The sequence below is a fragment of the Oncorhynchus nerka genome, linkage group LG18 (assembly GCF_034236695.1).
Source record: "Oncorhynchus nerka isolate Pitt River linkage group LG18, Oner_Uvic_2.0, whole genome shotgun sequence".
Classification (NCBI taxonomy): domain Eukaryota; kingdom Metazoa; phylum Chordata; class Actinopteri; order Salmoniformes; family Salmonidae; genus Oncorhynchus; species Oncorhynchus nerka.
Genome location: NC_088413.1, coordinates 74,196,692 through 74,219,649, shown reverse-complemented (window position 1 = coordinate 74,219,649; position 22,958 = coordinate 74,196,692). Strand labels below are relative to the sequence as shown.

Sequence of the window (22,958 nt, the reverse complement as noted above, 5' to 3'; positions counted from 1 at the left end):
TGCAGCGCTCTCTCAACACACACCTCTCCGGCCCTCCACACCACTCACTCAGCAACAGCCGGCCTCACTGCCTGACAGTCAGCAGCAGCAGGTCACAGTGAAATATATATATATATAAAATAGAATTGCCATGCCGGCCACAGTGGAACTTAGTAGCCCAAAAACCTGCAACCCGTGACCAATAAATACATTTTCACCCGTGACATAGTTGTCAAAATAGGCAAATTGTAAGAAAATAGGAACATGGCAACCCTGTCCCAGGAAGAGAATTTGTACGCCATTGTTTTGTTTTGGTAAACGCTAGTAGTGATGTCACGCCCCCCAATAAGGCTCAACCAATCATCCGACGGATAATAGAGACTTTCCCTCCGCTATCCTACGAAAGGAAAGTTCGCATCCCGTATTGCGGTGGGAGGAGTGGCCCGGTGTCGGTCATGTCTTATAAACATCGAGTTCATTACAGTCCACGGAACGCGTCGCGCATGGACTTGCCAGGTATTTGTTTTGCCGTCTTCGACGAGTTAACAGTTATATACAGGTTTGAAATGGTTTCTGTAAATATAATATAGGTTGCACAGTTGTATAAGGAAAAGAACATGGCTTAATGCGTCGGAATAAACGTCAAGATTAGAGCAAAAATGGCCCTAAAGTTTTCCTAATTCGAATTTTTACCTGAGTCAGAATTTACCGCAACGCTCTCTGAACTACCACCAACAGCGGTCTTTATTTAGACAACAGTAGTCCTACTGTACACATTTGCTTTGGAGTACTTTTATATCTAGATAGCTGTTCCAATAGTGGAGAATGGAGACAGGTAATTGTCGTATGAATGGTGGTGGTGGACTTGACGGTATCGGTGGAGGCGGCGACGATTCCTCAAATGGTATGATCACGCTAGAGGACCTGGAATCTTTTTCGGAAGACCAGCTGTCAGATTCGGGCACTGGGAGTCTGGAAGAGGCGGGTGAGACGATCGAGGACGAAGAGCAACAAGACGGATTGCTGCGCTACTGGCAGGACGCCGCACGGGGACACCAAGTGGAAGTGCCTCGAGGTAAAGCATTTGGTATTAAGCGCGCACACACTCACTGTACATTTCGAATTGAAAAGTAATACGGGTTTTGAATGGGCAATTCGCTTGTGACTTTGTATAGACAGTATAAACAAAACGGTTCACACTGGTTGTGACAACAAAGTGCAATCTTGGCTACTTTGATTTTTATTTCTCGTTTCATCGATTGTTCTATTTTTTTGCGATTGAGATCAGATCAGCCAACCAGGTCGAACTAGAACTATTCAGGTAGTCGGTCTTCAGGGTGCCAGACCTTGTCATTCGCTCACACACACAAAGTATACTTGTTTCACAAGTCGGCATCCAGTGACAATATTAAATCATTGTCGACCCCAATGTCGGTCAATGTTGACGGCTGTCAAAACAAACGGTTACAGTGCATTGTAGGTAATTGCTATACACCAGCCAAGAAACTGGATACGTCGTATCACACCGAGCGCAAATATTAGACACTTTCACACCAAGAGTGCAAACATGCATGTATACAGTGACTCATACGGTACTATCTTGGTTAGTCACAATGTGTACTCCAATTGATTTAACAGAATGTACTTAATTTAATGGAAATCCTAGGCTGTGAATAATGGTCTTAGTGACTGACGTGAGAATTAGGGGCTTCATGTATTTGTAGCCTCCTAATATACATGTGCTTTCTTCACTTGTCCGTGATGTCACTTTGTGGGTGACCCGACCAAATTCACATAGGAATGTGAGTTAGATCTGTCAAGAGGCAGTAGATCTGTTCTTTGTGCACTATTCTATTTGATGCTTCCTGTTAAGTTTAGTTTTTGTGTCTTTTTACACCAGCTGAAAATACCAAGATGGTTGGTTATTGAAAATATTTCACAGTGGCTTAGATGGTACAATGATTGCTTGTTTTGTCACTTATGAAATTCGGAACTATTACAATTTTAGTAACTGGGAAATGGCAGAGCTTTTTCTTCATATTGCACCTTTTAAAGCCCCATTTACACCTCTGTTTATTTTTCTCCCTGTGGCTAGTAACGGTAGCATGGGTACCAGTCTGTTTAGCTAACATTCCACTCTGTCAACAAAAAAAATGAGTACAAAGACTGGATGATAACACCTGGGAAATCGTGACTTGTCAAAATGATCAATGAGGAAAAATCTGCACATCGGAATCAAAGATGTCATTCGCATCCCAATCTGTTGACCGATGCCAGTTATGTTACGTAGGGGCACCCGGGGTGGCACAGCGATCTAAGGCACTGCATCTCAGTGCTAGAGGCGTCACTACAGACCCTGGGCTGTATCACAACCATTGCATAGGGCGGCGAACAATTGACCCAGCGTCTTCTGGGTTATGGCAGGGTTTTGCCGGGGTAGGGAGTCACTGTAAAATGAGAATTTCTTAGCTGTCTAGTTAAATAAAAAAATAAAAAAGTTGTCCACGAGAGATTAGAGGAAAAACAATTAAACTACAATGCAAGGGTAGTTTTGGACCCGTTTCCCATTACATGAGGAGCCTTGGTTACTATAAATGAACAGTGGTTATTTTAGAATGTAAATCTTGGTGGGGCAAAAAATAAAAAGTGGGATGAATGCCTGCAAAGTCACTAAACAATACATGAATTGCTCTATAACGGTGACAAACGGTGCCCACAATCCGTTAGGGCCTACATAAAGCTGTCCCAACATCTTACCACTGCTACACCTGGCTATCAGCGGAGATTTGTCTGGCAACGAAACAGTTCAATCAGCCTCATTTACTGCCTTTATAAAAAACATAGCTGATATGACTGACTTGCTTAAACAAATGTGCTTTATGCCATAGTTTGTACATCGACAAGTGGATAAAAGGCAATCCGTAATTTTGATTAAGACATTAATGGGCGAGCCAGGACAGATGCAGTCAATATAACATGTTCAGCACTTTTGAAATGAACAGCGACAGAATTCAGAACATGGGCCATTCTTAGTGGGTTTAAAAAATAAAAACTGTACACCAAGTCAGAACTGTAGGATAAATAAAAGGGGGCATATAAGTAGACAATGAAAGCTCTTACAATATTCAATGATTACATTTTTCAAAATGAGGTTAAAGGCTACATGTGCACCACGGAGTCAGAACAGTAACATGAGGTGAAAACAGACAAAAGTATTAGGGTGAGGCACATGGGCTACTAACAGCTTATTACACAACATACACTTATGTATACTGTAGCTAAGAAAGTAATACTATCTCCCTGGCATATTACATCATTAATGCAGCAGCATATAACACATTTTTGGACTCACCTTGTTGTGATGTGCTCGCTTGAACAGGAAGGTGGTGCTGCGGTCCTTCGTGGGCAAAATTGTGTCATTAAATAGGCTATTTATAATTCTGATTTTGATTTTTTTCTCAGTCTGAGCTCGTTTATTCCCAACTTCCCAGTTGCAATGCTTGCAGTTAGCCACTGTCACTGATTCCTTCCCAACTAGTTGTGTAATGTTTATGTCTAATGGTCGATGAGCACAGATACGTTTTATCTATCATTTCTCTTCATTATTTCTCTTCATATGACAAGGATTAAAAAAGATTTGCCAGTAGATTGTCGAATTGATTCATGGTGATGACTGCTAGCTAAGATTTTGCAAGTAAAATGTTGATGTGATCTGTCCAATCAAAGCTACTGTACATATAATGTGATTTGATGTCATTTCATCTGTGGCCATTGAACTTGAGCCTTCTTGGAAGGGCACTACTAATGTAACTCTGTGGCAGGAGCCAAAGGACTTGAATTTTCGATGTCTACCCTTACTACTTGACCGTGACGTAGTGTCACCATGAGGGACAGAACACTAAGCCAATCACGGAACAACGCTCCTATTTTCTGCTGGCTTGCCCCACAAACCACTGAGCTAGGCTGAAACATCTGCATTTTGGAGCTGCCTTACACAAGAAAACAAAAGAGACCATATTTGTATATGGCTTTATTAACTCCATTATATATATATATATATATATATATTTTTTTTAAACTTTGTTTGCAAACTGATATGTGACTTGCATTAATGCCAAAATAACAGGCAATCCCCATCTGCCCTAAATAACTTGTCGCCACTGTAAATGAACGACTGGATTATGGTACTTACAACTAGGGCCGGAATGATACTCGTTAATATTGTGGCAAAATAACCAAACGTGCAGATTTCACTTCTTTAGGAAAACAGCCATAATGTTGGAAATAAAACAATTGTTGTCATCCAGAGTCACATGTATTTATTTTCCAAGCCGTAGTTTTTTTTAAAGGACAATAGGGTTTGGTCTGCTTCGTGTTTTTTGTTTTTTTTGCGATACTGGTATTGCCACAGCCCTACTTTAAACACTAACTGAAAGCATAAACAATTGAAATATTGAACTTACTCCCTCGTTAAAGAAAACAAATATTGAAAGCAATGTTTCAGGCTCTGTAAATAGCTTAACTGTTTCCTACCCTACCTCTGGGGGGGGAAATTATAACCTATACATTCCAGAATACGGAATCGTCTGAAAAATGACATATTCAAAACCCCCAGGTTAAAATAAGACACTTACGTTTACAATTTTACCATGGAGAATGTGAATATTTTGGCCTGAATTTAAAGCCCCTGCCCGAGGTTAACAAGAGGCAACACTGAGTGACCCAATTAACCCTAAGTCTAGAATGCAGATTGCAGCGGACTGAATGTACATACACGTAGTCTGGCTGGTTGAACTGCGACCAGATTTGCACCCAGAATGCCTCTGCCCGGTGCAGAGTGGAAACGGAGGCCAGTTGTACCTGACCTAATTCTAGGGCCTCTGGAATGCAGACTGGGTGTGCATCAGGCGGCCAGCCGCAGCAGAGGACTGCAAAATGTACACCCAGACTGTGTTTTCTATGTAGCTGTCCCCAGAGTAAAGTCTCAACCTCTGAGCATTACTAGTACTAATGGTGTTCAAGAAACTGAACAAAAATATAAATGCAACATGTAAAGTTTTGGTCCCATGTTTCATGAGCTGAAATAAAAGATCTCCAAATTTCCAAAAAGCTTATTTCTCTCAAATGTTGGCCACAAATTTGTTTACATCCCTGATAGTGAGCATTTTTCCTTTGCCAAAATAATCCATCCACCTGACTTGTGTGGCATATCAAAAAGCTGATTAAACAGCATGATCATTACACAGATGCACCTTGTGCTGGGGACAATAGAAGGACTCTCTAAAATGTGCAGTTTTGTCACACAACACAATGCCACAGATGTCTGAGGTTTTGAGGCAGCATGCAATTGGCATGCTGACTGCAGGAATGTCCACCAGAGCTGTTGCCAGATAATTTAATGTTAATTCTCAACCATAAGCCACCTCCGTTGTTTTAGAGAATTTGGCAGTACGTCCAACCAGCCTCACAACCGCAGACCACTTGTAACTGCACCAGCCCAGTACCTTGACATCCAGCATCTTCACCTGTGGGATCGTCTGAGACCAGCCACCCAGACAGCTGATAAACTGTAGGTTTGCAAAACGTAAGAATTTCTGCGCAAACTGTCAGAAACCATCACCGGGAAGATCATCTGCGTGCTTGTCGTCCTCACCAGGGTCTTGACTTGACTGCAGTTCGGTGTCATAACCGACTTCAGTGGGCAAATGCTCACCTTCGATGGCCGCTGGAGAAGTGTGCTCTTCACGGATTAATCCTGGTTTCAACTGTACCTGGCAGACAGCGTATATGTCATTGTGTGGGTGAAGGGTTTGCTGTTCACAACTTTGACATCAGTGTCCCATTGTAGTGGTGGGGTTTTGGTATGGGTAGGCATAAGCTACGGACAACTAACAATTTGCATTTTATCTATGGCAATTTGAATGCACAGAGATACCGTCATGAGATCCTGAGGCCCATTGGTACGACAATCATCTGCTTCATCACCTCCTGTTTCAACATGATAATACACAGACCTATGTCACAAGGATCTGTACACAATTCCTGGAAGCTGAAAATGTCTCAACAAGTATTGCAATACTGGTTTCGTCCAGGCCCTAGTTCTAAGCACCATAATTCATTTACAGTAACCCATGTAATGGGAAATTTAATGTCACCCATTGAGCATGTTTGGAATGCTCTGGATTGAGTTCCCACCAATATTCAGCAACTTCACACAACCATTGAAGAGGAGTGGGACAACAATTCACAGGCCACAATGAACAGTCAGATCAACTCTTTGCGATGGAGATGTGTAAGAGGCAAATGGTCACAACAGATACTGACCGGTTTCTCATCCAAACCGCCTACCTGTTATTTTTGTAAGTATGTGACCAACGGATGCATGTCTGTATTCCCAGTGATGTGAAATTCATAGATTAGGGCCTAATTTATTTAAATTGACTGATTTCCTTATGAACTGTAACTCAGTGAAATATTTGAAATTGTTGCGTTTATATTTTTGTTCAGTGTAGCTACTAGGTTTTCACTGGAGTCCAGTATGTTCAGCAGGACACTAGTAAAACATATGGTTGTTATTGGACAAATCCACAGCACCTCCCTAGTTGAGTTGAAGTAGGCTAGTGTCAGAGCCACAGGGTAGAAATTAATGCTATTTTGGTTGGTGTAGGCTGCTGAACATTGAGTGACGAGGACTGATGAATGATGTTCTAGGGTATGCTGCTTAATGAGTTCTGGTTAGACTGGGTCTGGGGCTCCCGCTTGTTCCCTCTCTCTTCTCAGACTAACTAATTGCATGGAGCCATCGTTGGGGCATTCTGACTCAACGGATTAGCTATAGCTTAGTCTGCTCTGTTTGAGGGAAAGCTTGGGCTAATAAATCCGGTCCTAAAATACTGTGTGGGTTAACCTCTTTGCTCACCCTCCCTGCCTCTCGTGGGCTGTGAAGCACGTTCAAGGTTTAGTTAATTTAGTACCATCGCCTTGTGGCCATTGTCACTACCACCCGAGTACGACACGGACTGTGGCCATTGTCACTACCACCCGAGTACGACACGGACTGTGGCCATTGTCACTACCACCCGAGTACGACACGGACTGTGGCCATTGTCACTACCACCCGAGTACGACACGGACTGTGGCCATTGTCACTACCACCCGAGTACGACACGGACTGTGGCCATTGTCACTACCACCCGAGTACGACACGGACTGTGTCCATTGTCACTACCACCCGAGTACGACACGGACTGTGTCCATTGTCACTACCACCCGAGTACGACACGGACTGTGTCCATTGTCACTACCACCCGAGTACGACACGGACTGTGTCCATTGTTACTACCACCCCAGTACGACACTGACTGTGGCCATTGTCACTACCACCCCAGTACGACACGGACTGTGGCCATTGTCACTACCACCCAAGTACGACACGGACTGTGGCCATTGTCACTACCACCCAAGTACGACACGGACTGTGGCCATTGTCACTACCACCCAAGTACGACACGGACTGTGGCCATTGTCACTACCACCCAAGTACGACACGGACTGTGGCCATTGTCACTACCACCCAAGTACGACGACACGGACTGTGGCCATTGTCACTACCACCCGACACGGACTGTGGCCATTGTCACTACCACCCACGTACGACACGGACTGTGGCCATTGTCACTACCACCCAAGTACGACACGGACTGTGGCCATTGTCACTACCACCCAAGTACGACACGGACTGTGGCCATTGTCACTACCACCCAAGTACGACACGGACTGTGGCCATTGTCACTACCACCCAAGTACGACACGGACTGTGGCCATTGTCACTACCACCCAAGTACGACACGGACTGTGGCCATTGTCACTACTACCTTAGCGAAACACTGACTGCATTTTGATTTGCTCCACTTTATACCAACAAAGTGAAATATTACGCTTATTGACCTTTCTGATTAAAGGTTAGGCTATATACTGTTGTAGGCTATAGCCTAGCACTAGTATGTGATCAATCCCTCTTCATACATTTCCATGGTAAGAGTGACAATAACTCAGATTTTTCACTTTAAAATACACTACTAGCCAAGGTTTTAGAACACCTACTCACTCAAGGGTTTTTCTTTATTTTTACTATTTTCTACATTGTAGAATAATAGTGAAGACATCAACACTATGAAATAACACATGTAATCATGTAGTAACCAAAAAAAGTGTTAAACAAATTAATATAAGGTTCTTCAAATAGCCACCATTTGCCTTGTTGAAAGCTTTGCACTATCTTGGCATTCTCTCAACCAGCTTCATGAATGCTTTCCCAACAGTCTTGAAGGAGTTCCCGCATATGCTGAGCACTTGTTGGCAGCTTTACCATCACTCTGCGGTCCGACTCATCCCAAAGCATCTCAATTTGGTTGAGGTCGGGGAATTGTGGAGGCCAGGTCATCTGATGCAGCACTCCATCACTCTCCTTGGTCAAATAGCCCTTACACAGCCTGAAGGTGTGTTGGGTCATTGTCCTGTTGAAAAACAAATGATAGTCCCACTAAGCCCAAATCAGATGAGATGGCGTATCGCTGCAGAATGCTGTGGTAGCCATGCTGGTTAAGTGTACCTTGAATTCTAAATAAATCCCAGACAGTGCACCCCCACACCATAACACCTCCTCCTCCTCCATGCTTCACGGTGGGAAAGACACATGCAGAGATCATCCGTTCACCCACACCGCGTCTCACAAAGACACAGCAGTTGAAACCAAAAACTCTAATTTGGACTCCAGACCAAAGGACTATTTTCCACCAGTCTAATGTTCATTGGTGTCCTTTTAGTAGTGGTTTCTTTACAGCCATTCGACCATGAAGGCCCGACTCACACCACCGCTCTGAACAGTTGACGTTGAGATGTGTTTGTTACTTGAACTCTGAGGTATGTATTTGGGCTGAAATTTCTGAGGCTGGTAATTTAAATGAAATGTATTCTCTGCAGCAGTGGTAACTCTGGGTCTTCCTTTCCTGTGGCGGTCTTCATGAGAGCCAGTTTCATCATAGCGCTTGATCGTTTTTGCGACTGCACTTGAAGAATGTTTCAAAGTGCTTGAAATGTTCCATATTGACTGACCTTCATGTCTTAATGTAATGATGGATTGTCAGTTGTCTTTGCTTATTTGAGCTGTTCATGCCATAATATGGACTTGGTCTTTTACCAAAAAGGGCTATATTCTGTATACCACCCCTAACTTGTCACAGCACAACTGATTGGCTCAAATGCATTAATTTGTGTAATTTCTTTCCTTCTTAACTTAAGGCACACCTGTTAATTGAAATGCATTCCAGGTGACTACCTCATGAAGCTGGTTGAGAGAATACCAAGAGTGTGCAAAGCTGTCATCAAGGCAAAGAGTGGCTATTGGAACGATATAAAATATATTAACACTTTTTTTGGGTTACTACATGTTTCCATGTGTGTTATTTCATAGTTATGTCTTCACTATTCTACAATGTAGAAAATAGTAAAAAATAAATACGTTTTTGAATGAGGTGTCCAAACTTTTGATCAAAAAAACAATGATTGCAAAGTCAAACAAACCATACAAATCTATGCACAAGGACTACTTGTAACAACTTCCACTGAAAAGTTTACAACAAACATTTACTTGAACCGTAACGGCAAAAAATCTAATTCTCTTATCGCAACTTTGTGTCCGAGTCTGTCACTCTATTGTGGAATTGTCCTAATCTGACAGTGTGAATAATCCCTCTAAATCCCTATTGTGCGGCTTTCAATTAGGCTGGTTACAATTCTTACAGTAAATAAGAAGCATTTTAAAATGGCCCTGATGGTAGAATATTCAGGTGTCGATGGCACCGTCAGCTCCGAGAGCCAGTACAAGGGTGCATGTAGCATACCTCAACTTCAGGCTCCATAAACAGGAAAACGTCAGCCATAATAAAAATGAGCCATCTAGATGTGGATTTCCCTAGAGCCATTGTTAGTGGTTATGTTGACATTCCGAACTGATCCCAAGAACTTAGTACGACTCAGCAATTGGACAAACAATGCATCAACAAATACACAAAACAGCACTTGAATCATTTGTCTAGACATTTAGCAATGGTGCTAATCCCCAGATATATCTGGTCTGCTAGTCTTCTGTTTTGCAAGAATGTTCTGACTACCCTAAGACATGTAAATAATAATCTCAGATGTTTGGTTTTGAGTTAGTTTCTTACCCCCTCATGGGCTGGAGGTTTGACACCCTGTAGGTCATATGTTCAGCACCCCTGCCCTAGATCCAGGCTAGTGAGACTGAGTCAGATACTGATGGTAGTATAGTGCAGGAGTACTCCAGTACTATTTGAGAAGGTCCTGTCGCACAAATTTCCTAGGTGGCAAAGGTCCAAATGGGTAATGTAATTTATCGGCCTAGTAACAAACCCCCAACCTTGCAACCCGTGTTACTGTTTTAAGTTAATTTCCTGCAATTCTATGCATTCTTCTGTCTTATGTGTGTTTATATGATACCAGAGGTTGAAACTTGACCAAGTGTAAATAAAATAAGATTTAAAAAATAAATGGTACTATGGTTTCCCATCCTTGGATTCCAGGGTATTTTTAATAACTATTATTCATACATTCATAATGGCTCTGTTTGATATCAGCGTGGGTAATGCCTACTGCAGCCAGAAATGGACATGGTGTGACCGACTAAATAGCAGGGCCAGAGGAGAACCGATATTTGTCCAGTTGGTATTCAATGCCAAGGAAGTATAGCCTACATTCATTAGTAGTCCTGCTGAATGGGAGAGGTGGGCAGCTAGAGAACAAAGCCCCTTGACGACAGATATAACGGGGAGGAAAGTCAATGGAATTTGTCATTATTAAAATTGAAGAGGTGAAGTTGTTGCTTGCTGTGTTTACAGAGAAATAGTGCAGTAGAGTAATTTCATGGCATACTGTTGGCTGTGTGTGTCTACCTTGGGCAGCTTGGCATCCCTCCCCTCTACCAGAGTGACATTTATGAGCACTGACAAACTGGCACTGTGCCCTGGCTGACATGACAAAGCCTTTCTCACGCCATCGCCAGGAGAAGCTGGCTAGTCATGACTTATTGGAGGAGATGTAACACTATGTATAGTCTTTAGACTGAACACTATCGTCTATAGACTGCAAGAGGAAACCAAGACTTCTTGTACTTCAGTCATGCCACAGGGGTCTACATTTGCCTCGACTAGTTTGACCTCTATTAGGCAGGTTGGAAGATAATACCAGTTTTTCCTGAATCTATAGAGCCCAAGTCAGGAAATGTAAGACTATAGCATTGTCAACAAGCATACAACCCCTGGCATGTTGTTGTACTTGAAGGTCCCCAAACCTGTGAAGTTTCCAGACTACGGCGACCCTACCTGAACCTCTTGATTTAACTCAATAGAAATTAACCCATTATTTTTGTTTTTCCTCACCAAAACAGACATGGCTGAGCCCATCCAGCAGATTACCAGCAACAACAATGGCCAACACGACCGGGAGCAGGTGCCCTTCACCCTCATCGCGCGTAAGGAAAAGGCAAGTCTATTATGGACTCATTCACCAATGTCTACTCTGCCGGCCAAGCAACAAGACTTTGGGCGGAATACCGTATATCGGGGTATTTTGGAATACCAACGTAATGATTTTCAATATCTAGGATGTGCTAAGTAAATGCTCTGCATTTGGTTTACTAACTTGCTAGCTTGCAATATAAAGCTTCCTGGTTACAGCAGAGACGGATCAATCCTCTCCTGTAATCAAGATTCCTACGGTCTAATATTTGTTTTTTGCGTGCAGCAAACTGAGTAACCTTTTGAGAAAGTTGTCAAACTTTATGAGCTGGGTTAGACAACCTTGCAATTTGTTCGCTTGTTAGCATTTAGCTAGCATCTGCTATGGGAATTCCTTAGTACTTTGTTAGCATAATTGTTCATTTTTAGATTGGAACAAAATGGCAGCCCTTGTGTTATACCGTATTAAAAAATCTGGATACCACCCAACCCTTACTAAGACTCATTGTAAAATGTGTGGTCCTATTCGCTTAATTCACACACCACAACACGTCACATCCGGCTGCACTAAAATGAGGCTAGTGGGGGAAACCGAGACCAGAAACCTAGGCAACGCAGTCAAACATGTCATACTGCTGCGTCCCTGGATGTCATTCCTGGAGTCATGTCGAATTAACTTTCCACTGTTTCCACAAAGACCCTGCGCTACAACGCCAATGGGTGGTGAAAATTGATTGATGTCGGGACACACTTTAAAGGTAAGATTGTTAACGTTGCTGCTTAGCTAGCTAGCCAGCTAGGCTAACACTGCCACCAGTTAGCTGAGAATGGCTAACGATGGCCAACTTAGTAGCTAGCTTTGCATCTTACCAATATAGCTAGTTCTGAAGCTTGACAACTACAGTGGATGAATATTTCCCTACATAGATAACTGATAACACTAAAGTGTGTTCAAAACACTTTGTGGACTCATTTTAAAATACAGTATGTGGGAAAGTGATTCAAAGGGAGCAGGTTGTGCAGACTGTGTTAACCTGGATGTCCACTCCAAAGCCTGGTAGGAGGACCATCATCAGAAAAGCTGCAGGGTAGGCCTATCTAGCGTATGTTTACCCTGAAACTAGGTAGACTTCTTATTAATCAACCGTAATGTATTTTTCCTGTGTTGCCCGTCATGGCAAGGAGGCAGATGAGCTAAGGTAGTTGTCTATTATGACATGCATATTTTCTGTAATTTTTCAATAGTTCATTGTCGATTTATGTAACCTAACCTTATATATATATATATATCTATGCGCATTGACTCACTGGATGAGGGCCCGGCTTGCCAAATCATGCTCAGGTATAGACTTGCTATCTGAACTTCATTAGTGTTTTTTGTGGGTTTGAGGTATTTGGTTTAACCTGTCAAGTTCCCAATTACAATCTTTCACAATGAATATTCAGTTTCTGCCCTGTCTACTCTAACTTGCATGGCCTGTATGTAGAGTTTGTCAGTTTCACTAACAGAAAAGGAACTCCCAAGTATTACTTTGCATGGCCTGTATTTGAAATAGAAGCTGTAGAGCTGATAGTATTCATTTTAAAAGCATTTTTGCCTTTTCACCTTGCAGTTCTGGCGACGAGGTGGAGGCAAGCGTACCCTAACCATCCGTTATGATCAGAATCCTCTGCCTGTGGCGGAGCCGCTTGAAGAGACACGCAAACCAGTTCCTCCTGCAACTCTTCTAGTGTGACAACAAGAAAGTCATGTTTTTTTTTTTTACACTGGATTTAGGGTCTACCGTACTCTAAAAGCAGAAACGGATTAACACACACGTAGACTTGGCTTTAGAGCTTAACCTTAATGGATCACTGCTTTCTCTTTCTGTGCTGTGTTAAACTGGACTTCCTTAAACTGGAGTTAGCTGTTTGTTTCAATGCAGCACAGTCCAGGAGGATGCGTGTCACCTGGGTGAACAACTTGTTTTCCTCTTTTAACGTCATTTTAGGATCCCTTTCAGTTTGGCCTCCAAGGGGAACTGTTCATGAGCTCATGTCCCTTTGTTTCAGGAACACATTTCCATATACCAAAGTAATACTGGACTGTACTGAAATGCATGTGCAAAGGCCTAGCTCAGAAACACTAACTATACTGAACAAAAATATAAACGCAACAATTTTTTTTTTATATACTGAGTTACAGTTCATATTAATATAATGATTAGGCCCGACTCTATGAATTTCCCATGACATCCATGCAGCTGTTGGTCGTAGATATATAAAAAAAAATGGGCCTCAGGATCTCGTCACAGAATTTTTGTGCATTCAATTGTCATCGATTAAAATGGATTTGTGTTCGTTGTCTGGAGCTTATGCCCTCTCATACCTTAACCCTTGCCTACACCATGCCATACACATGGTCTGCCGTTGTGAAGCCGGTTGGACACGCTGGCAAATTCTCTAAAATGACGTTGGAGGTGGCTTATGGTGGAGAAATGTAACATTAAATTCTCTGGCAACAGCTCTGGTGGATATTCCTGCAGTCAGCATGCCAATTGCACGCTCACTCAACTCGACATCTGTGGCATTATGTTGTGACGAAACTGCACATTTTAGAGTGGCCTTGTATTCTCTACAGCACAAGATGCACCTGTGTAAAGATCATGCTGTTTTGCTTGTTAGCAACCTGTATACAGGGTCAAAATCAGACAAGGACATCACTAGACAGTCAGGGATTCTTCCTCTTCTGGAGGGAGATGATGGCCAATAAACACTTCCTTATTAAGGACCTTCTGTCGAGTATTAAGGCGTCTTTGTTAATCCCACCATTTTTTTTAGGCCCAAACTGGGCATTTTAGCCATGGTGATAATCTAGCCCTGGATCATGACTCCCGATTCATTACATTGGACGAAGGCGTCTTCTGTACAGGGGAGTTTTAAGAGCCCCGACGCTCGGTCTCAACATTAACATGCATCACTTGCAGGATGGTTTTGGAAGCATAAGGACCTTATCTAACTTATCAGCGACAGATCAGTTTAAAAAAAAACAAAAAGGTTACATTGATACCTCTTTTTTTTTATAGAGTTCCCACACAGCCATATCTCCATGTTACAGTGTGTGTTTACGGAAGACAAATTAGCTATCTAGCATGCTCCGAACACTTGTGTAACTGAAGAAGGCCGGCAGAAAGGCGTTACAGTCTGCTGAAACTGATCCCGTCAGTTAAAACAGTAAGTGTAATATTTATTTAGCATTTATGAGAGTAGAGGGCATTGTTTCTAGAACCGTATCGCAATTTGGAATCAATTTATTTTTAGATGGAGTGTTTGTCTGTTTTGGCTCCCAGAGCCAGTCTACCTCTGAAGATCCTTTTGGTCCTTAATAAATCTTCTGAAGGATCGGCGTTCCGTCAACAGGACAGTTGTAAATCATGCAGCGCGTTGTCAAAATCGCAGATTTTAGAGAAACAACAAATGTCGGTACACGTAAGTCTTCTATCGGCTGAAAGCTTCAATTCTTGTTAATAACTGCACTGTCCAAATACAGTAGCTATTACTGCGAAAAAAAATGCCATTCTATTGTTTGAGAGCTCCTAACAAAACACATTAATGCGATAGGTTTGATAAATTCACCTCTGAAGGTGAAATATGTACTTACATTCTGAAATCTTGCTCTGATTTATCATCTAAAGGGTCCCAGAGATAACCTGAAGGTCCATCTAGCATGCATGTTCGATTTTGTATTTCCACTCGTTCAATTTGCAAAGAAAATAATAAATCTCACCCTACACGTTGTTTCAATGAGTCTAATCATATTTATCTATTCCTCAGAGATCCTAGAAGGTAACAAGACTTCACTATTTAATCAGGGGTGTAGCATGTCCTATAGGACACCATATTTGGTCAGAGAGCGACGCCTTCATGGCACGCCGATGACGCGGGCGGCCATTACTTGAACAACTGTATCCTCGTCAAACAAAGCTAGCTAGATAGCCAATGAGCTGGGCTTTAAGGGAGTGTCCGGAAACCATGTATATGTCGTAAAATGTAGCTACTAAGCTTGTAGAACAGCATTCCTTTTCATGTTGGACAAAAATTCTAAGGATATTCAGAGTTATGAAAACTGGTTTGGTTTGCAAATGTTGAACTTATATGGTTACTAATACTTGGGAAAGCTAAATCAAAGTCCAAGTATACAGATTTGACGATATTCTTGCAGAAAAATGGAATATGAATGAGACTGTCTCCTTCACGATTTGCCAAAATGTACCTGGGGACTTCACACACAGTCTTGTTGTTCACTCATAAGTCAAGTTAGTCATCTGAAATTTTGCACATACCCTGCTATCGGAATTACAACCAGACTTTTGGCTAGAATTATGACCTTTCTCTTGCATTACAAAGATGGTGGTAGAAAGACCCTTTTTTTTCTTCTACCAGATCTATTGTTATATTCTCCTACATTCACTTCACATTTCCACAAACTTCAGTGTTTCCTTTCAAATGGTATCAAGAATATGCATATCCTTGCTTCAGGGCCTGAGCTACAGGCTGTTAGATTTGGGTATGTCATTTAGGTTGAAAATTGGAAAAAAGGAGGCTATGCCTAAGGAGTATTGTAATGGAAGCCTCCTTGAGAGTACTTCTTGGGCTAGGGATAATCTAGAAAATGTACATTTTATAAATGTTTACATAAAATAATGTACTTTTTAGTTGTATAACCTATTCATTAACCCATACAAAAAAAATCAAATGTTTGTACTCTAATAAAGTATGATAAATTCATCCTGCGTAGCTGTCCTTTTTACTTGCATAGAGCTAGTATGAAATGCTGGAAAAAGAAGAATTGCCCAACTTTCGTTTCATCTTTCCCCACTTGTCTGCATTTAAAGTTTCTCTCCAGCTGATAGTTGTTGCACATCAAAGTCACACAATTTGGTTGCTGTGATACCCATTTGATAGTGGTAATTGTGAATGTTTTATTTTTTATTTTTTTATGTTTCAAGGAGAAAGCACCATCTGCATTTGAAGTGAGGTATGGACAACCCTCGTAGCTGTTCTGATCTGGCCATTTAAAAAAACAAACAAAAAATAGGACATGAGAAAGTCATGATAATGATGCTTTCCTCCACCACCTATACATAAAGGTTGATGGTAATGAAGGGGATGACTAAAATGGCAACTTAATTTTGTCATCTGAGAACTGATTACGTTCTGTATTTTCCCCAAGGACTGAATACCACTTTTGTGGTTTAAAATCCTGGTCGCAGCGCCAACTCCTTTCCACTGTCAATTACAGCTGTTTCTGTTGAGACCTGACACCAAGGCTGACTAGTTGTGTTTACAATATGATGAAAGCTGATATGACTGGGATTGCCATTTTATTTTGGATGGGGAAGAAGCAATCCCCTCAGCCAATTCAATAAGCCTCCTAGTCACTTGGTGAAAGTATATATTTTTTTAAATGGTCTGATTGGCTTTCCTCAAGTTAGGGTTTGGCTGGAGTGTAGTAACCCTACACTCCAGCCAAACAAAGGAGAGCTGTGTTATCTTTTAATGTCTGTGTCAATCAACAAATCCCATACTAAGAGCATGATCGCCATGCTGGCTCCTCACGGTACATCTGTTGGTATACACAGTTACCAAATCTTGTCAGTGGCCACTTTTCTATCCAGTTTTCATGTGAGTAAAGTCATACTGTAAAAAAAAAAAATCACGACAGCTGTGATGTAAACAGGAAGTTTCAGTACAATTGCATATATGCCGACATTTGTTCATTCGACATGGTGGATTATTTTGGTCTGTAAAATGGTGTCGGAAACACAAATACTGAACGTAACATGTTGAAAGTAAACTTGTGAGTCACGCGATGATATGGTGTGTGTGGTCCTCCCACTACGACTCGGGGAAGCATGCAGTTTATTAGGCTACAGATTAAATCAGTTATGATGAACTTCACAGGGTGGTGAAGCTTGATGCTCCTTTCCAGTAAATATTGAGGATCTTATTCTGGTGACATGATGATCGATGCTTGTCTGCTGTTTTGACAAATGTAAGATCAATCACATTTAATTTATAAAACACTTTTTACGTCAGCCGATGTCAAAGTGCTTTACAGAAACCCAGCCTACAACCCCAAACGGCAAGCATTGCAGGAACATGGTGGCTAGGAAAAACTCCCTAGAAAGACTGGGAACTAGGGAGGAACCAGGCCGAGGAGTGGCCAGTCCTCTTCTCGCTGTGCCGGGTTGAGATAACAGTACATGGCCAAGATGTTCATAGGTTACCAGCAGGGTCAAATCATAATCACAGTGGTTGTAGAGAGACCCATCAGTAGAGTTGAAAATGTGATGGAAACCCATTTAACTTGTATTTGTTATTTGGTACATGGGAATTTAACAGTACATAAAAATAAAAAAGTTTTATGTTTACTGTCATCACGCACAGCCTTTTATCGGCAACAAAAATAATGTTTGATGGAAACATCCCTGGGGGGAAATGCTAATTTCATGTAGATTTTACAATATTTGCATGAAATTCTGTCGCTAATTGAATGGAAACCTAGCTACTGACGACTGAATCTATTAACATGCTGAAACAAAGTGGTTGTTGTTACACTGCATTAGGCGTTATTAAATGCTTAGGTAGTGACCCAGTGCTCTGTTTGTGTGTACACAGTGTGGAGACATGCTCTATGAGAAGAGACACTATGAGAAGGCCCACTGGGCGTGTATCACGGTTCATGAGGACACCTACGAGCAGAGCATCTGTTACGGCTTCATGAAGCTCATGAGATACATCTGCCAGCAGAACTCCTCAGGTGAGCCCAAAGCAGCCTTCATAGGAGTCATTGGGCCTATATTCTTCTAACATTATCCTTGTTTATGTAACAGTATAACTTTAGACCGTCCCCTCGCCCATACCCGGGCGCGAACCAGGGACCCTCTGCACACATCAACAACAGTCACCCACGAAGCATCGTTACCCATCGCTCCACAAAAGCCGCGGCCCTTGCAGAGCAAGGGGAACCACTACTTCATGGTTTCAGAGCAAGTGACGTCACCGATTGAAACGCTATTTAGTGCGCACCACCGCTAACTAAGCTAGCCGTTTCACATCCGTTACATTTAGCCAAGTCTAGTTCAGACTCCTGACTCTTGGTTGTCCATGTCCTTAGGTAGCTATCTGGGTATGACCATCCCTATCCTGACTGTGATCCGTACGGACGAGAACCACTCTGTCTTGTCCAGGGATGTCACTGTGGCCTACTACCTTCCCACAGAATACCAAGTCCAGCCACCCCTGCCTTCTGACACTGAAATAAGCATTGAGGAATGGCCTGCCACCATTGTATACACAAGGTAGAAGTTTGGAATTATTTTGCTCTGCTTGGTCAATTTTATGGCAATACAATATGAAAGTAGATGAATTATAAACTTTAAAAATTGTAATCATTACTGGAACCACTGTCAGTTTGAGGCATAAACAAGTTCAGTTTCTAGTAAAACGAGTGAATTTCACATTTTTTTCGGCCTACAGTTAGTCAAGAAGTTAGCTTGCTGGTTTTCGGGTTTCCCAGAACCAAATTTCATGTACGTAACTAGCTAGCTACTCGATTAGATACAAACATTAAGTCAGTCACGTGAGGCTATTTAGCTAAAGTTAATGACATTATTTCAGTCGGTTAGCCACTAATACTTTTATGCTAGCCACCATGTTGATGCATCCTTCTTCCAAAAATGACAGTGGCTACAGTTTTGTTTTAAGTTAGCATATTGTTTTGGACAATCTCAAAGCGAGTTTTTCAAAAGCCTAGTGAATTTACATTCAGAATGAGAGTAAGGAAGTTATAATGACTCCAGTGTTAGACCTGCACCTGCAAACGCACACCTCCCTTACTTGAAATCAAATCTCATTCGATTCCTATGTGCCCTGTGTTCTACCCTCCAGGTCCTTCACTGGCGCCACAAACGAGGTGACCATCATTAATGAGATCAGCGCCATGGCGGAAATGCTGGACTCCCCCGCCATGCATGTGAATGACTCGTTCATCGTGGCCGGCTACACCAACCCTGCGGTGGCGAACCGACAGAATGAGATTTGGTTCCTTGAGCGGCCTTGAGGGTCAGCCTAACCTTGGCCCATCCTCCTAAACCTGACCCACCCAACACCCCCGTCCTTATCCCATCCTACTGATTCACCCCTTCCTGCTCTAGAGAGAAGAGACTTAGGGGCATGGCTGAAAAGGGCCCTTATTACTAGTCCTGTGCGAGGCTGCATCCTTTGGGTCCATGAACACCTTTACGATAGGGCATCTAGTCTAGATATTTTACTCTGCTGTTTTCCTCACATAGTTGGGGTTTGACATTCACTTCTTTTAGTCACTTGTCATTCGGACAAGTAGGACAGATTTTTCATTTTACTTGTCCAAAAAAAGAAAAGAAATGGGCCGCAACACTATTTTTTACATCATTGTATGATGCAAGGAACCACTTTACAAAATAAAATGGAGAATCAGACAAAAAATGTAGGAAACCATCTATCTATTGGCTTCTTTGCCTGTCTCAAAATACAAACACTGCCCCTTTTTAAGGCTCTCCTGGAGGATAGTTGGCCACCCTTCGCCTATAAAATATTGCAACGTTACAACTACAACCAAATACTTTGTCTTCGTAAAATAATTCCCTTTGCCAATAAGGTAGACTACGTCAAAGCAAGGTAACTAACAAATATGGGTTATCTTTTGACCGCGTGTGAGTTATTTGTCAATGAGGCTATTCTAATAATATTTTGAACGTTGTCAGAATGACATGGCCAATGTTTAATAGAGAGGGGAATCCCAGCTCACCAACTGTCGATGCATTTCTCAACTCACAATGTTGAGCGCTTGATAGGTTTTACAACAGGGTTATGTAGCATTGCTTTACTAATGCACCCGTTCATCAATGTTGCACTGGAGTGCCAGTGACATGACATAAATGCACGCTGAATAGTTAGTTACAGAGAACTAGCCAGGCTAAACAAGATGTTTTGAATTGGCTATGTAGTTTTAGTCTGTTGTCTGTCATTATTAAAGGTTACCTCGCTGCTATAATGTCTGTCCATGGGCCTGCTCACCCACAGGTGATTCACACACCATGACTTTTCCAGGATTTTAATGACCGTACCCTGTTTGCTGACCAAAATGAGCTATAACTGGGTAAAAAATAAACTAGCAAGGAATATCAACAAATGTGCACACGCTCGTACCTGTCAATGCAATACAATTCTACTCCGATGCGAACAGTGTGCAAAACATCGCATACGGGGGACACTTGTTTGATAGTGATTTGTGATATTTTTTTTACTTGTCCATTCGGACAACAAATCTATATTCTGCTTGCCCAACTTTTTATTTTTATTTTACTTGTCCTGGACAAGCGTTAATGTTGAGCCCTGATAGTCTTGACGACCTCCGAAGGGTGAGGAGTCATGTGACGTTTACTTGATGTTTTGTGAGAAGTGGATGGATATTAGAGCCATGCCTCTAGAGAGTTGGGCCAACTGTTAGGTTGTAAAATATCTTTCTAATTCTAGATATTCAGTGACATAGCGTTGTTTAAATATTCCCCATGTCATTTGAATGGGGACAGAGCTAACATGGCTGCCATAGAATGTTGAATATTGTTCTAAATTCTAGACAGTGACATGGTGTTTAGATATTCCCCATGTCATGTGAATGGGGACAGCTAACATGGCTGCCATAGAATGTTAGTGTCATGTAAATGCATCAATGCAGAAACCTCAATGTCCCATCTCTCTAAATACATGGTTCTGGTGGATCCTAATTATTGCGCCAGTCACACTGTAAACCTTGAAGAACTGGAATCCTTACCAGGTTATTATTAACAATCCTGAACGATGACTGCTATTCCAGTCTGCTTTAGGGGGGGATAAGTGCAGTCTTCACCATGGTAACTACCACCGTTTAGACAATTTACTGCGATAGGAGGGTGGATTTATTCGTTATGAAGTGTAAGTAAATTGTGTCATTCTCTTTCTGTCAATGAAAAACACTGAACATGACACAGACACCGGATAAATTAAACAGCCAACAGTCTGAATGTATAAGCATGGTGAGACAGAGAAAATACGTATTACTACAAACCAAAATCACTTACCTTTGTTGTATGACAATCGAGCAGCTATCTACAGCGTACTACACTTTTCTATGCTCTGAGAGTCAATGCATTCCTCATTCTTAAAGCCATGATGTTCACAAACGACCTAATTCTGTCTCTTTACCTAATGTTCCAATCCAGACATTGTTTTGTGTCCGTGTGTGTGTACTATTCGCAAGTTACCTGACACTGCTGACGAGAAACGAGTAACATTGAAAACAGAGTAAAAGCATGGATCAGTGTGATGGAACTGCCTATCATATACACGGTTATATTTGTTTATCTGAGTAAGAAAAGTGATTTATTAGTCCACAGCATTAGGGTTCTATACCCCATTTTAGTGAAAATCCATTAAAGCTCAAAATAACGAGGTATTTATCTTCAAAATATTTTGTAATGAAACCAATTACTAAGAGGATGAATTTAGCATAAGGAAAGTGATGTATCAATCTATTTTGTTGACTCAACAATATAGGAAAGTTCAAGCTCTATCAGTTGTTTTAAAGCAGAATAGGCCATTATTGCTCAACACCGGGCTGTATAATGAAGTAGCTGTGACTACACCAGTCACAGTATGTCAGGTAACTGTACTTTGCCAAATAATCACTGTGTAAAGTCTTGTTCAGGAGATCATCTTTCTCATTAATGACCAGTCATAACCATTATTTGACCATGTACCGGATTCAGCACCATGTAAACAAACAGCATCTCAATCACTTAAAATCGCCAAGTCCAGTCTGAAAGTAGTTCACAGAACCTGTCGTCCCCATGACTTCATGATCAGTGTAGTGATATAACGCGCGCCTTTTAACCGAGTTGTTTCAGTGGTGGTTAGTCTTAACTGTTTGGCCTCTGCAGCTTTTTACACTTTAGGTTAGTTGTTTTCCTGCCTGTAATCAGAGCTGATGTAGGATGTAACGTTAGTTCTCAATGTGATGTAGACACCACGTAGGATGTAACGTTAGTTCTAAATGTGATGTAGACACCACGTAGGATGTAACGTTAAAGTTCTAAATGTGATGTAGACACCACGTAGGATGTAACGTTAGTTCTAAATGTGATGTAGACACCACGTAGGATGTAACGTTAGTTCTAAATGTGATGTAGACACCACGTAGGATGTAACGTTAGTTCTCAACGTGATGTAGGATGTAACGTTAGTTCTCAATGTGATGTAGACACCACGTAGGATGTAACGTTAGTTCTCAATGTGATGTAGACATGTAACGTTAGTTCACGTAGGATGTAACGTTAGTTCTCAATGTGATGTAGACACCACGTAGGATGTAACGTTAGTTCTCAA

At 41.7% G+C, this 22,958-nt stretch overlaps 1 protein-coding gene across 1 annotated transcript; it reads left to right on the top strand.

Annotated features, from left to right (window-relative positions):
- Positions 1 to 411: 411 nt before the first annotated feature.
- On the top strand, positions 412 to 22,706 carry soul3 (heme-binding protein soul3). Its single transcript, XM_029688507.2, has 5 exons — positions 412 to 1,054; positions 11,444 to 11,538; positions 18,174 to 18,315; positions 18,673 to 18,856; positions 19,446 to 22,706. The coding sequence occupies exons 1-5, from the start codon at positions 805 to 807 to the stop codon at positions 19,615 to 19,617; spliced, it is 843 nt and encodes a 280-aa protein (XP_029544367.1). The 5' UTR covers positions 412 to 804; the 3' UTR covers positions 19,618 to 22,706.
- The last annotated feature ends 252 nt before the right edge of the window (positions 22,707 to 22,958 follow it).

What these genes read in the sequence shown, in the direction of transcription:
- soul3 (XM_029688507.2), top strand. Translation starts at nt 805, where the DNA reads ATGGAGACAGGTAATTGTCGTATGAATGGTGGTGGTGGACTTGACGGT. An exon ending in TCATCGCGCGTAAGGAAAAG is followed by an intron (nt 11,539 to 18,173) that starts GCAAGTCTATTA and finishes GTGTGTACACAG; the next exon opens with TGTGGAGACATGCTCTATGA. An exon ending in GCCACCATTGTATACACAAG is followed by an intron (nt 18,857 to 19,445) that starts GTAGAAGTTTGG and finishes TCTACCCTCCAG; the next exon opens with GTCCTTCACTGGCGCCACAA.